At 52.4% G+C, this 13153-nt stretch overlaps 6 protein-coding genes across 6 annotated transcripts; 2 read left to right on the forward strand and 4 right to left on the reverse strand.

The window, feature by feature from the left end:
- Nucleotides 1-539: 539 nt before the first annotated feature.
- Nucleotides 540-1577, forward strand: A1O5_04095 (myo-inositol-1(or 4)-monophosphatase; the record flags this gene model as incomplete). Its single annotated transcript, XM_007744703.1, has 1 exon — nt 540-1577. The coding sequence occupies one exon, from the start codon at nt 540-542 to the stop codon at nt 1575-1577; it is 1038 nt and encodes a 345-aa protein (XP_007742893.1).
- A 334-nt stretch (nt 1578-1911) lies between these two features.
- On the reverse strand, nt 1912-3051 carry A1O5_04096 (uncharacterized protein; the record flags this gene model as incomplete). Its single annotated transcript, XM_007744704.1, has 1 exon — nt 1912-3051. One exon carries the CDS (start codon nt 3049-3051, stop codon nt 1912-1914), a length of 1140 nt encoding a protein of 379 aa, XP_007742894.1.
- An 842-nt stretch (nt 3052-3893) lies between these two features.
- On the reverse strand, nt 3894-5546 carry A1O5_04097 (NADH-ubiquinone oxidoreductase 51 kDa subunit, mitochondrial; the record flags this gene model as incomplete). Its single annotated transcript, XM_007744705.1, has 3 exons — nt 3894-4063; nt 4139-5126; nt 5184-5546. 3 exons carry the CDS (start codon nt 5544-5546, stop codon nt 3894-3896), a joined length of 1521 nt encoding a protein of 506 aa, XP_007742895.1.
- A 450-nt stretch (nt 5547-5996) lies between these two features.
- On the reverse strand, nt 5997-8197 carry A1O5_04098 (uncharacterized protein; the record flags this gene model as incomplete). Its single annotated transcript, XM_007744706.1, has 2 exons — nt 5997-7506; nt 7563-8197. The coding sequence occupies 2 exons, from the start codon at nt 8195-8197 to the stop codon at nt 5997-5999; spliced, it is 2145 nt and encodes a 714-aa protein (XP_007742896.1).
- Nucleotides 8198-9803: 1606 nt separating this feature from the next.
- A1O5_04099 (uncharacterized protein) lies at nt 9804-11359 on the forward strand (the record flags this gene model as incomplete). Its single annotated transcript, XM_007744707.1, has 4 exons — nt 9804-9949; nt 10012-10595; nt 10645-11230; nt 11281-11359. The coding sequence occupies 4 exons, from the start codon at nt 9804-9806 to the stop codon at nt 11357-11359; spliced, it is 1395 nt and encodes a 464-aa protein (XP_007742897.1).
- Nucleotides 11360-11709: 350 nt separating this feature from the next.
- A1O5_04100 (uncharacterized protein) lies at nt 11710-12885 on the reverse strand (the record flags this gene model as incomplete). The annotated part of the gene is made up of 2 exons (XM_007744708.1): nt 11710-12515; nt 12567-12885. The coding sequence occupies 2 exons, from the start codon at nt 12883-12885 to the stop codon at nt 11710-11712; spliced, it is 1125 nt and encodes a 374-aa protein (XP_007742898.1).
- Nucleotides 12886-13153: the final 268 nt, after the last annotated feature.

Below are 13153 nucleotides of genomic sequence, written 5' to 3' on the forward strand. Positions count from 1 at the left end.
TGAAAGAGGTTCATTCGAAGAAACGAAAAAGAGCAAGAGAGTCGGAGTCCTCATTCAAGATGGCATGACAGAACCATATTCTTCATAGTATGTATGGGCGTATCTATGAGCAGTAGTAGTCGAGCACCTACGCATGTGGAGAGGACGCTTTGTCCTTTCCACGTATGTATTCACTAATGGGCGAAGGATAAGAACGAGTAGTCCGTTGCGATGCATTGCGAGAAAGTGGGAACGGAAGCGGAGGCGGAAGAGGTTCGAATAGCCCGTCTCACACTGGCGGCAGAGAACTCGTCCGAGAAATAGAGACAGAGAATTTAAGGAGGAGGGGTAAGGGGAAGAGGATCCGATGATGATGGTCATGATGATGGTCATTGGGGGGGGGGGCGATGTCGGGAATTGAAAACCGTGAATAACCGACTATCGTCCCTGGAATCCGTCGGCCATGCAGATGGGTGCTTGTTCATCAGGTCCCGTGTTCCAGCACACAAACACGAAGGTGAGAATTGTAAGTTTGTCAGTTACCACGCTCCCGAGTAAACATGTCAGAAGACACGAGCGAGCACGCCCTCTCGGACGGGGAACTGGCCGAGACTTATGCCTTTGCCATCCAGCTGGGCAAAGACGCGGGACAAATCCTCCTGGACAGTCTGCACAAAAGACGCCGGGATGGGAACGAGGACGGGCTTGGAGAAGACCTGCTGGTGATGCAGGAAAAGCTCAACGCCGTCGACATCGTGACTGAGACAGACACTCGCGTCGAGGAATTCATCCACTCGTCCATAGTGCGCAAGTATCCGGCGCACGCCTTCGTCGGTGAGGAGATGTACTCCCAGGGCTTTTCCAAGGAATACCTAGTGACGGACAAGCCGACGTGGGTGGTCGACCCGCTGGACGGCACCGTCAACTTCACGCACGGCTTCGTCATGTTTTGTGTGAGCATCGCCCTGGTCGTCAAGCAGGTTCCCGTGGTGGGCGTCGTCTACGCGCCTCTCCTGAACCAGCTGTTCTCTGCGTGTCGCGGGCGCGGCGCCTGGCTGAACGAGACGACCAGGCTGCCTCTCCTGGGACGCCGAGGAGTCGGGCCAATCCCCAAGACCGCGCCATCGAAATGTATCTTTGCGTTCGAATGGGGCAAGGATCGCAGGGACACGCCCCAGGGAAACATGCACCGCAAGGTCGACAGCTTCGTCACCATGGCTGCTGAAGTCGGCGGCCGGGATGGTAAAGGCGGCATGGTCCACGGTATGAGGAGTCTGGGTAGCGCGACGATGGATCTCGCGTACACGGCCATGGGCAGCTTTGACATCTGGTGGGAGGGCGGGTGCTGGGAGTGGGATGTCGCAGCGGGGATTTGTCTGTTAAGAGAGGCCGGGGGATTGGTCACCACAGCGAATCCGCCAGATGATTACGAGGGCGCGAAGATTGAGGATGCAAAGTTGGGCGGGCGGCTGTATCTTGCCATTCGGCCTGCGAGTGATGGTCCCGATGGCGAGACGGCAAGGCAAGGGCAGGAGAGATGTGTCAGGGAAGTTTGGAGGAGGGTAAGGAGGTTGGACTATTCTAGGCCTGGCGCTTGATTGGAAACGTTTTTCCCGATGCGTCGTTCCAGAGGAGGGCATGTATATCATATATATATATCTCTCTCTCTATATCGCTAAAGGGGTATCTGAAAGGGTATCTGAAAGGTATGCCACGGCGTTGGGAAGCTGCTGCCTCAAGCCGAATGTCCTCCACCGTGCAGAAGCTCATAATACCCACTCGTATCTGTGCATCTCAAATAATGCAGGACAAAGAATGATCCACCTCTTGAAAGTATATTTTGTTAAGGCCGGGGACTTGAACACGGAGAATCATCAGAGACAATCGAATGCGAGTCGGTGATGCTAGAGATGCTGATGCTGAGAAGCATGGTCAGTGTCTGCACGATGAAGGCCACGGGGAACCCACATACCGACGATCACGTAGGAATTCCGAGTCTATGCCAGCTTGTTGTTTGCTCCAGCCCATATACTCTGCCAATTTCTTCCATGCCACAGCTGCCCTTTTGGCGTGCTGCTCGGCTACCTCACTGCCAGGCCGATTCGCCGTCCGAGAGAACAGCTCAAACGAGACGTGTCCGGTATAGCCGGCGTCGCACACAGCCTGTAAAATCTCTAAAGCGGGGAGGTATCCCCCTCCCTCGAAGGGAAATAGTCGGGCATTTCGTGACCAGGACATCCGCACCGGCTGCTCAGGATCGTACCACTCATGCCCAGGCCCCAATGGAACGTCGAGTCTTTTGCCATCGCACACCTCGACATAAAACACCTTCTCCAACGCCAACGGAAGCTCGCTCCGTAGCTTCGAAATTGCCTTCTGGGTGTCTTCGAAGGCCGTGGGAGTCAAGCCCGACGGTGAAGCGGGATCGGCAAAGATTCGACCCGTAAGATTGAACGCGTCGATACAAGTTCCGAAATTTGGTCGGTCGACTTCCAGTACAATTGACCATGCAGCGTCCCATGTATCGACATGCGTTCCCCAAGCCAGGGCTTCGTATGCGAAACGGGTGGGAGGATCGTTTTGAAGACCGATCTCTGCAACTTGTCTTAGGTCCGCCACAATTCTTCCCCGGCTGCCCGAACATTGTGATGCAGGAAGGAAGCTGGATGGGATCTGGATCAGGTCTGTGCCTAGTCGCCGAGCAAGCTTGATCCAGAAATGCAGGTCCTGGATGGCTACCTCGTGGAACGCCGAGTCCAGCCGGCCTTCGTAGTGCATGAACGGTTGAAGACATATGATTTGCAGTCTGCAACGGATACAGAGGTCGTGGATGTACTGGGCCGCCGCAAGTTGACGTTCTTGCAGTTCCGTGGAATCGGCAAAGGAGGTACCCGGTGGCAGCGCCGGATGTGAAGCAGGCAAGGCCTTTGCGACGGCCTCGAGGTCCTCAAAGAAGAGTTCAATGGCGTCGAATCCGTACTTCTCGCACAGCTCGAGCTTGTGCTCCAGGCTGTGGTACCGGACTCGGCCTAGAGATTGGGAGGCGATGGTTGGAATGAATCGCGACCCCATGGCGGCGTTGAATCAGCGGTGGAAAGATATGAGGCCCCTTGCTATCCTCGCTAAATCAGAGGAGATTTGGTCTCGTCAACAGACATTAAAAGGATCTATGGCTGATTGAACAGGAGAGCCGCACCCATCAAAGCATTTAAAGATGACTCCAAGAAGATCAAATGGCACCGCGCCAATGACCGGGATCCAATCGGTCTTTCACCTACCTTAGATACAAACACTGGACCCCGTTAGAAGAAGCCGTCGGCTGGGATTCTGACAAGACTTCGAATACAGTTCATCCGCCTGCAGGGGTTACATCAATGGACGGACGATATCTAGGGCAAGAAAATGGACCTAGAACAACCCAAAATCCCATGCGAGGTTGGCCGCCGGAGCCCCAGGATGCCATTGCCGGGCGGAAAAGATCTTTCCCGCCATCCCCGTCGTGAATCGGGCCGAATGACCGACTCCATTTCAGGAGGAACAGACGCCACGTAACATTCTGACTTAGCTTGCAAAGGAAGGAGTGGACAGCGCGGGACCCTCGTGAGGTTTGCCCTTAGGAGGCTGCGCAGAGAGAGGGAGTATGAGAGGGAGCATAGGAGAGAGAAGCGAGCTTGACTCAGGACTTCATCGCGGACAGCAATCAGGAGGAAGACGAATAGGAACCGTTCGGAATGAAATATATATACAATTTTATTCCACGTCTTCTCTCTCGGGCGCAATCGCAGGAAACGCCCACACGCTCGAACCGCGCAGCCTTGTGCTGCTCAGATATCAAGCCTCCTGATCAGTATCGGAAACTCAACCCTGAAAACTTCATGCGAGATTTCACCTAGCAATCACCACCCCTTTATAATTTACTGCCCGGGTGCGATGAGCAGCCCTTTCTTCGCAGAGTCAGGCTCCCATCCACCAGCCAAAGACTCTCCACCCACAGTCGTTGAGTATTCTTTGATGCGTGCCTCGAGCTGGGGTCTGAAGTGGCGAATAAGACCTTGGATAGGCCATGCGAAAGCTTCGCCCAAGGCTGGAACAGAGTAATTAGTGTCCGTGTTCATACCGAAGCGGCAGCAGGATTAGGTTGAGGACACAAAAGGCTTACCGCAAATACTGTGCCCCTCAACTTGCTTGGTGAGTTCTTGCATCATATCAATCTCTCTCGCTCTTGCCTGGCCCTTTTCGAATCTCTCCATGATCTTCGCTGTCCATGCACTTCCTTCTCGACACGGCGTGCACTGCCCGCAACTCTCATGTTTGTAGAAAGCGCTCAATCTGGCAATCAACCTTACCACATCGGCAGACTTATCCATCACAATCACAGCCGCGGTGCCCAAGCCAGATTGGCTATCCTTCAACGCATCAAAGTCCATCAACTGGTCGTCGCAGACATGCTTGGGCAGGATGGGCGTCGACGACCCGCCAGGAATGATGGCCTGCAAGTTATCCCAACCGCCGCGGACACCGCCACAGTGTTTCTCAATCAATTCCCGGAGAGGAATAGACATTTCTTCTTCGACGGTACATGGGTTGTTGACGTGTCCAGATATACAGAACAATTTTGTGCCCTGGTTGCGCTCGCGGCCAAAGCTGGCGAACCATTTGGCGCCCCGTCGGACAATGGTGGGGCACACTGCCACCGTTTCGACATTGGTGACGGTCGAGGGGCATCCAAAAAGGCCAACTGCTGCAGGGAAAGGAGGCTTGAGACGAGGCTTTCCAGCTTTCCCTTCGAGCGATTCGATCAGCGAGGTCTCTTCTCCGCAGACATATGCACCCATGCCTCGGTGCAGGTATACGTCAAAGTCATATCCTGAGCCGCACGCATTCTTGCCGATCAACCCTTCTTTATACGCCTCTTGAATGGCGCGCTGGAGAACAGTGGCTTCGTGGTAGAATTCGCCTCGGATGTAGATGTACGCTGCGGTGGCGTTCATGGCGCGACCAACCACCAAGCATCCCTCGACGAGTTTGTGCGGATCCTTGCGCATGATTTCTCGATCTTTGCAAGTTCCCGGCTCGCCTTCGTCGGCGTTGACGACCAGGTAGCGCGGTTTCTTGTCGTTTTCCCAGCCTTTGAAGTTCATGAATGACTATCATCCCTCGGTTAGCACCCCGTCGTTCCTCTTGTTCTGTGCAAAGAAACATACAAATTTCAACCCGCTCGGAAATCCCGCACCACCTCTTCCTCTTAAACCTGAAGCTTTAATTTCGTTGATCAACCAGTCATGGCCCTTCAGCAGGATCTCCTTGGTCTTGTACCAGTCGCCATATTTCATTGCGCTCTTGAGATCTGTCCCATGGTGACCGTAGAGGTTTTGAAATATCCGATCCTGGTCCTTCAGGCCGCCATAGCGTCTCTGTTGAGGTTGTCCTTCTTGGACGGTGGCGTAGGATCGGCGGGATTGGAGGGTGGAGGAGCTGGTGGCGGCGATTGAGGAGTTGGCTGACCGTGAAGCTGTGTTGGAGGCCGCACGGGCCACGTTTCTCGCGGCAGACGACCGGACGATCATTTTCAGGGGGATGTGAGGACGGGGAAACACTCGAACGAGTGCGTGGTGGGATGGAGGAGGTGGTGGAAAAGCGTCAGGACGGGGAGAGTGCAGAGACGAGGCGAGGCGTCGACGACGAAATCAATGTGAGGTTCTTCGATATTGAGCTCCTCTGATTGGCTAAAAGCTTGGGTACATAGTCTTGCTTGTCATAGATACCTTGTGCTCGGCAATACTTCGGCTTTTCGGAATCACCATGTAAGCCTCGTCAATATCGAGACTAGCTAGCGAGTAGTATCTACCCAGAAATCGCTGATGAATGCCTCCCTCCCTGGTGCAAAGCTTCGTTCATACAAACTGCCAAAGTTCCAGCAAAATAACAACCCAGACTCATGCGAGGAGCACCCGAGTCGCCCCAGAAAAATGGTCGAGCGCTTTTTGGTAGACCCCCGAGACCCCTTCAGAATCACCCTAGTACCGCTGCCAATATATAAACAGAGAACTGCCATCTCTTGGTTCACTGGAATCTGCTTCTGCAAGATACGCAGGAACAGTCACCTTCTCTTCCTCCATGACATTCCATCCCCAGCATATCCTCTCTGGTCTCAGCCATCGTTTGACATTCGACTCCACTGCCATCATCGGGGACAGAGCAGCCCGAGCAGCAAGTAGGTCCATCAGTTCAGCTGGGGGTTCTTCTTCGGGTGTCCAAGGCCCAGGAGGCGGGACATATGCCCATGACTCGTTATCCGGTGGATACCATGTAACTAGCTGTTTGACCCATTCAGTGACTCTGTGTGGGAGTTTGACACCGTGAGCGTATTCGCTGTACAGCGCCGAGAGAGTGACCGCAAGACGACTTTTGATGAAATTTGCTGATCTGGATACCTCAGTCGGTCCATTACTATCAGCGTTGCTATGCAGCTGCTGGCTCAAATTGGCTAAGCATTTTCGCACGCACTCAGAATTGGGAATCATCTCAATCAAGCAATCCAGACTGAGGAGTTCAAGTGGCCGAGTGAGTCGAACGTGCTTTTCGTTCAGAAGCTTCAAATTCTCCAAAGCAGAAGATGAAACTTGGTCCTGCGTCCCAGTGAACATTTGCTCGGCGTCCGTGGCCCCACTGATGGCAGTTTTCAGCACAAAATTGCACAGGGCGACTGCTGTTTCGACGATCTCCAGCTGACTGTCTCGGTAGACCTTGGCGTTGTATTGTTTTGAGTTGGCAGGCTCTAGACCAGGAATAGTTCGACGGGGGTCTGTGTTTCTCAGCCTTTCCGCGCGCGCAATACATTCTCTCAGGAGTTGGCTCAAGGTCGCCAATATAATGCGACGGTCATCGAAATGGGCCTTATCGGCCAGGCAGTAGCTCATCAGTGACTGATTCCTCATCATCATGCTCTGAGTTTCGCGGTCGTTAGCGCACAAGATTGAGATACTGTCCAACAAGTCGAATGAGAAGAGCGACGACTCTAGTGCTAGCGCTGACGTCGACTCGGGATGTTTGTGGTTGAATATGAAACATCTCCTTTCGATGTCTGATCTGACGTCCTGTTTCCATGTTCGCCGGGCCACGTCCAAAAGCGACCCAGGCGGCGCTTTGATACTGACAACAAGATGGTCGAACGGGTTGTTTTCAATGGTGAAGCCGTATGCTAGAAGAAGAGCCTCGTTGTCCCGGGGACCGTAGTTGTTGCAAAGCTCCTGCCCCGACTCATAAGTCTCGAGAATCTGTAGACCGACAAAATGGTAATGGGCTTGCCATTCAACCTGGGCTGCCGGCCTATGATTGAGGAGATCAAGAAGTGGAAGTAGAACCGCGAAGCGGTCACCAAAGAGCTTGACAAGGTCGTGAGGCTGTTGTCGGCGTTGGATGGTCGCGCCGTGGATGGTCGCAAGATCAGCCGGGAGAGTTGCATCAAGAACCTGTGAGGTGAAAGAGCGACTGCCAAAAATTGTAGCTGCCCAACGAAAGCGAGGCCTGAAATCTTGCGTAAGTGGTGCTGGTTCAGAGAGAAGTGGTTTGTGCTGGCGTACCATGTGTAGGATCCGTTCAGCGCACTGACCCAGCCCAATTTTCTCAACAGGGCCGAGCCTCGCAAATACATGTCTCTCCATTTAGCATCTTGCGTGGAGACCCCACCTTTGAGATTGGTTCCCTCTAGCCACATGACATCCGCTTCCTCCTCAAACTGCAACACTGTGATGTCTTCCACTGTAGGCAACGTAGCAATGTAGGGAGCCCACCACGACTTCTCTCCAAGGATCAGTTGCTCCATCAAGAAGAAGGCTTGCAACGACTCGGGCGTCTCCGACTGATTGCGCAGGAAAGGCATTGGAAAGTGCGTGCCATGATTTGAGAACGGGGCAACGTCGAAAGCGTTGAGCACTGATAATGATACTGGCATTGGGCAACTGGCAACACGGGTTCCACTCACGAGAGATTGACCATCGGCGACGACAGCATGGTAGCCGTTGCGCGAGCTGAAGGCAATCCGAGCGTGCGGGTGCAAGTATCCTCCATTTTCGAGGACCCAATCAACGAGGTGACGATGGTTGTGGAAGACGTCTGCTGCTGCGGTATCTTTTGCGGCCATGCGCAATACAGGCGTAGAGCTTTTGGGCTTCTTGTCGATTGCATCTTGATTCAATGTAGTCTCATCGGGGTCCATGATGCATCCAATCTGCTGTGTGTTGTCAACGAAAAGAACATAAAACGATAATGCACGGTGAAGCTCAACGATCAAGAAAAAGTCTCGAATAGTGTGTAAGAGAAATCGGGAAAAACTATCCAACCACCGTCTATTTATGCCGAAGGAGACCGCGAAGAAAAAGTGACGAGTGTGTGAGACAGCATTAGATAGAGAAAGAAGTGGTATGTGGTAACCAGTCTGCTGTGATGAATGGCGCTGAAACAAAAATGAAAGAAAGTGCGGACCGAGAAAGGGTTGTGTGTTTTTTTCTGTGGTTGCTATTTATTCCTGCGGCAGCGGAGGAACATGTGCGTCTATTCGCCATCAGCTCGTAAACCGCTATGTCGATGCCATGCCACGCAGTGACAGAGATTCACTCATATGCGCAGTTGATGGTGAAGTTGAAGTTGAAGAGGATAGATGTAGGTATGTAGTCTCCCTTTTGGATATTGTAAATTGCTATGTATACTTGATGAGGAATGGTGTGTGTTGGCAGTGCAGTTTACGGGGAAAGGAGTACATAGGGAAGAGGGGAGCTGCTTTAACCGGAGCTTTAACGGAACCTTTAGTTAAGCAGCCGCGTGGGAGGGGGGACCGTCAGTGGGCAGTGGGTGCCTTCTGGGTGGCTAGTGAAGCCTCTACAGGTAAAACCCTTTAACTAACCTTAACGGCCATCGGCTGCACTTGCGCTTAAGTACTACGCTTAGCGGGGCCACTAAATAAAACAACATGACACGATCTGTCTTCAGCCTTGCACCTAGGTACTCCATGGAATTTTGGATATTCTGCCCTTGTTCTTCACACCATTGACGTTATCCGGAATCGCAAGCTCTTCGCTGATCTTGATGCAGCATGGTCCTACACACACTGTTGTTTTGTCAGCGCCTCGGTAGGCCCTTTGAGCGGCTCATGAGATATAACTCACATCTCGGATTTCGATCGGCAACATTGGGTAAGAGAGGGGCGGTGTGGTTATAGTCTGGTCGAGTCGACCGGTGTTTGATAGAAAGCCCAAAGCTTCCTTCCGGGTACATGGTCGAAACCGAGACCGCCTCGCCTCTTCCCTTTCTTCTAAAGAGCCTTGGGAACGTCTATTCTACTATGGGCCGCGAGCGACCAACTAAAGCAGCAAAGGGCAATCCTCGGGCATCTCCACCTACGAGTACGACGTACATAACCCCCCGTAATATGTCCTCTCCAATTCCTCCATATAAGGTATCAACCATTCCACGTCGCCACCCGCGAGCCCCCCCAAAGTTCGGCAGATCCAACGAGCGGACAACTCCTTGGAATACCTTTCGTCTCCGCCCTCGTATCAACTGGAGAGATGAACCTAATCAAATCGCCACCGAGATCGTCCGATGAAACAAGAGAAGAAAAGAACCAATGCCCCTCCAGCGTTCTTAAGTATGGTGATAAGAATAAATAATTGTCCATGTCCGCTGCAGCACTTTCCTTTGACCTCACCCTGAGATCAAGCCTGCGATTGTCTCGAGCGTGCAAGTTCTCGTCTACTCTGAGATCCTTCGTTTCTTTCGACCCAGGAAGTTCTAGCAAGTTGTTAAGGGGCTGGGCGATTAGAAGGATGACTGTAAACGGCGCGAACGGGGTGAACGGCGTCAATGGCGCTCGTGCGAAGCACGATGTTTCTAGCTTGAAGGTCAACCAATCGCGGCTGATGGACGCTATCCATACTGGCTGCAAATATGGCGCTGCTCATCGATATGGAGAGTAAGTGTGAAAGCCCCCAACGCTCGTCGAAAAAGACTGGCCCTCATGCAGTATTCAACTAGTGACCCTGTCGAAACGGGCATGGCAAGGCTGAGTCTTAACGACGCGGATAAGGACGTACGCGACTGGTTCATGGGCGTCACGGAATCGTTAAATTGCAAGACGAGTATTGACCAAATGGGAAACTTGTTCGCTGTGAGGCCGGGAAAGAACACAAAAGCGCCCCCGATAATGATGGGCTCGCATCTCGACACCCAGCCAACGGGCGGGAGATACGACGGCATTTTGGGCGTCAACGCCGGTCTTGAAGTCCTCCGCGTGTTGCACGAAAACAACGTCGAGACCGAAGGCAGTATCGGAGTGGTGAATTGGACTAATGAAGAGGGAGCCCGCTTTCCCATGATGGCAGTGTCGTCTGGCGTCTGGGCTGAGGCTGTGCCTTTGGATACTGCCTGGAATCTGCCTGAGGTGTCGCCAGGAGAGGACGGCCAACGAAAGACAATGAAGCAAGAACTTGAAAGAATTGGATATCTTGGGCCACAACCGGCATCATACAAAGCATTTCCAATAGCTGCCCACTTCGAACTTCATATTGAGCAAGGACCCATACTGGAGGTGGAAAACAGGAGAGTTGGAGTCGTCAAAGGTCAGTCGCTGCTGAGACCAACTACGGAAGCGCAATCTGACCATGCCAGGCGTGCAAGCATTCAAATGGTTCGAAATCACAGTCAAAGGCCGGGACACCCACGCCGGAACGACTCCTTTCCATGCCAGAATGGATTCCATGTTGTGCGCCGCAAAGCTGATCGTTGAGTCTAACACCATTGCAAAGAAGCTCGGAGGTCTCGCGACAACCGGCATTCTAAACCAGCAGCCGGGGTCGATCAACACCATGGCTCACACTGTGACCTTCACTCTGGATATTCGTCACACTGAGGATGCCAGACTCGCCGAGATCGAGCAAACCTGCCGATCGGAATTTGCGAGGATCGCAGAGAAAGAGAGCGAGAAAGGGTGCACGGTGGCATGGAAAGAATTGGTGGATAGTCCGGCAGTCAACTTCCATCCGGACTGCATTGCAGCCGTTGAAGCAAGTGCAAAGGAGGTGTGTAACGGCCTGCCCATGACTGCAGATGATGGACAGTTGTGGAAATATATGATCAGCGGCGCCGGTCATGACAGTTGCTACACAAACCGCCGTTGTCCAACAAGCATGATTTTTACCGTCACCAAGGACGGAATCAGTCATAACCCAAAGGAATACTGCAGTCCAGAAGACTGGTAAGTCATCGGGCTCTGTTTGGCAGAGTTGCCTGCTGACGAACATACAGCGCCATCGGGACCCAGGTGTTGCTCGGTGCCGTGCTCCGGTATGACAAACTTCGAGCCGAAAGGGGTGATCTCGCATGAAGCTGGGCGTGCGAAGGAATCCAAATGTGTAGCAGAGAGATTCAAAAAGACAAGCTGGGAGCTGGCAATCTTGCCAAGTTGTAACGCACCTAGAGAAGACACCGCTCTATTATTGGTTCTGTTGGCCGATCTTGTTATACATACCAAAATTCCTCACGGCCATGCTCATCATGCCCCGAAATGGCGCCTGTTGCATTCAAGGACAAATCTGGTGTACACGTGGTCCTTTATCACTGTCGCGTCTCGTTGAATACAAACACCGCCTTGCAAGCAGGACTCCTCTGAAACAAAGCACCACATAAGTAACTCCGGGTTAGCGTCAATATGGAGACTGTCCAGGGACTCCCGACTCATAATCTGGCAGATTCGACTTTGCCGCTTTTCTTTTTCTCCTCTTTTATGACCTTCGGTTTGGGAGGTCCAACCTGATGTTCTGGCTTCTTCCCATCTAATCTTTCGACCTCTTTCTCCCATTTGGTAAAGTAGTATCTCATTTCGTCTTCGCAGTCGCGCTTGCCCGTTTCTCTGCATCCTTTCAGATTGACCACCAAATCCCCTTCCTGCCACATGCTGTCGTGAGTACGCGTGAGGCCTGTCAACGGGTCTTTCGAGGGTGGTGTTGCATAATTGTAGGAATTGATCCACCGTTGCTCGATCAGCACCAACTTAGCCAAAACCGTGGGGTGCCATTGGACCAGGTGCTCGAGGGCATGGTTCTCTGCTTTTTGAAATGCGTAGGCACGGTACAACGGGTCAAACCAGGCATCTAAGAAGTAATGGGCCCAATTGTCTGGCGTTTTTGTACTGAACGGGGTGTTACGGAGGATAAACGAAGTATGCGCAAGATTGTCCATGTCTTGCGATAGTATTAAATGCGTACGTGAAGGCTTGAGGTGAGAGAATGTATGGATAACCGAGTCCGGTGGAACGACAGGAATGTCCTTGAGCATGAGGGACTCGAGCGGTTGCAGAACATGGGATTCCAGTGAGACTGAAGGGTTGGTTATGAAAGCATCAGCGGACAAGGACCAGAAAAAGGTGCTTGAGCCAAATTCCGTCAACGCATGTCGCAGTGCTGGTATCATCGACCAGGATAATGGGGAGGGGTCAACAAGGTCGAAATACGCCGTCGTGTTGGCATAGAAGTTTCTGTATCCTGGATTGCAATCAGCTTACCTAGTCTCTTCCCGATTACGATATGTTCTACCATGTCTTCTGGCATAATCATCTCGATTTGTTTTCACTATCCACATATAGTCTTCGCTCATGGTGTCATTGTCGAATACCGTGACGATCACAATATCTTGAGGCCCTTCGATTGCAGTTGCGCCATCATCGTGCCCACCTGTTAAGCCGAGCGAAAGAGCAAATCTGGCGACAAGGTACAACGTCAATATCCCCAGGACAAGGTAAGCGCCGATTTGGATTTGTTTTCGTCGTCTTTGGGATGTTGCAGTATTCAAGTTCCTGTTACGAACGTAGGGAGGAGGATGGGAGGTCTTGCGCGGTGGGAGGGCGAAGTGCATTATGAGCAGCTTGAGGGTGACTCAAAAAGACAATTCTTAAACGGCTACTGGTAAGGCCATCATCCGCATTGACACTTCATGATTCGAGATGGGTGTGGTGACGAGAAGTGGTGCCAGACGACGCAGTTCCCTCGGAAATCTTGCTCCGCATTTCTGTAGAGCCAGCCTTGCAGCCTGGTGGTCACAGCCTTGCAGCCTCACAGTCCAGGGGTCTCCTAGCTGGCTTGGAAGCTACTAGGGAGAACAAGGAGAATTAGGACAACCTTTA

This window comes from Cladophialophora psammophila, assembly GCF_000585535.1.
Source record: "Cladophialophora psammophila CBS 110553 chromosome Unknown aczJe-supercont1.5, whole genome shotgun sequence".
NCBI lineage: Eukaryota > Fungi > Ascomycota > Eurotiomycetes > Chaetothyriales > Herpotrichiellaceae > Cladophialophora > Cladophialophora psammophila.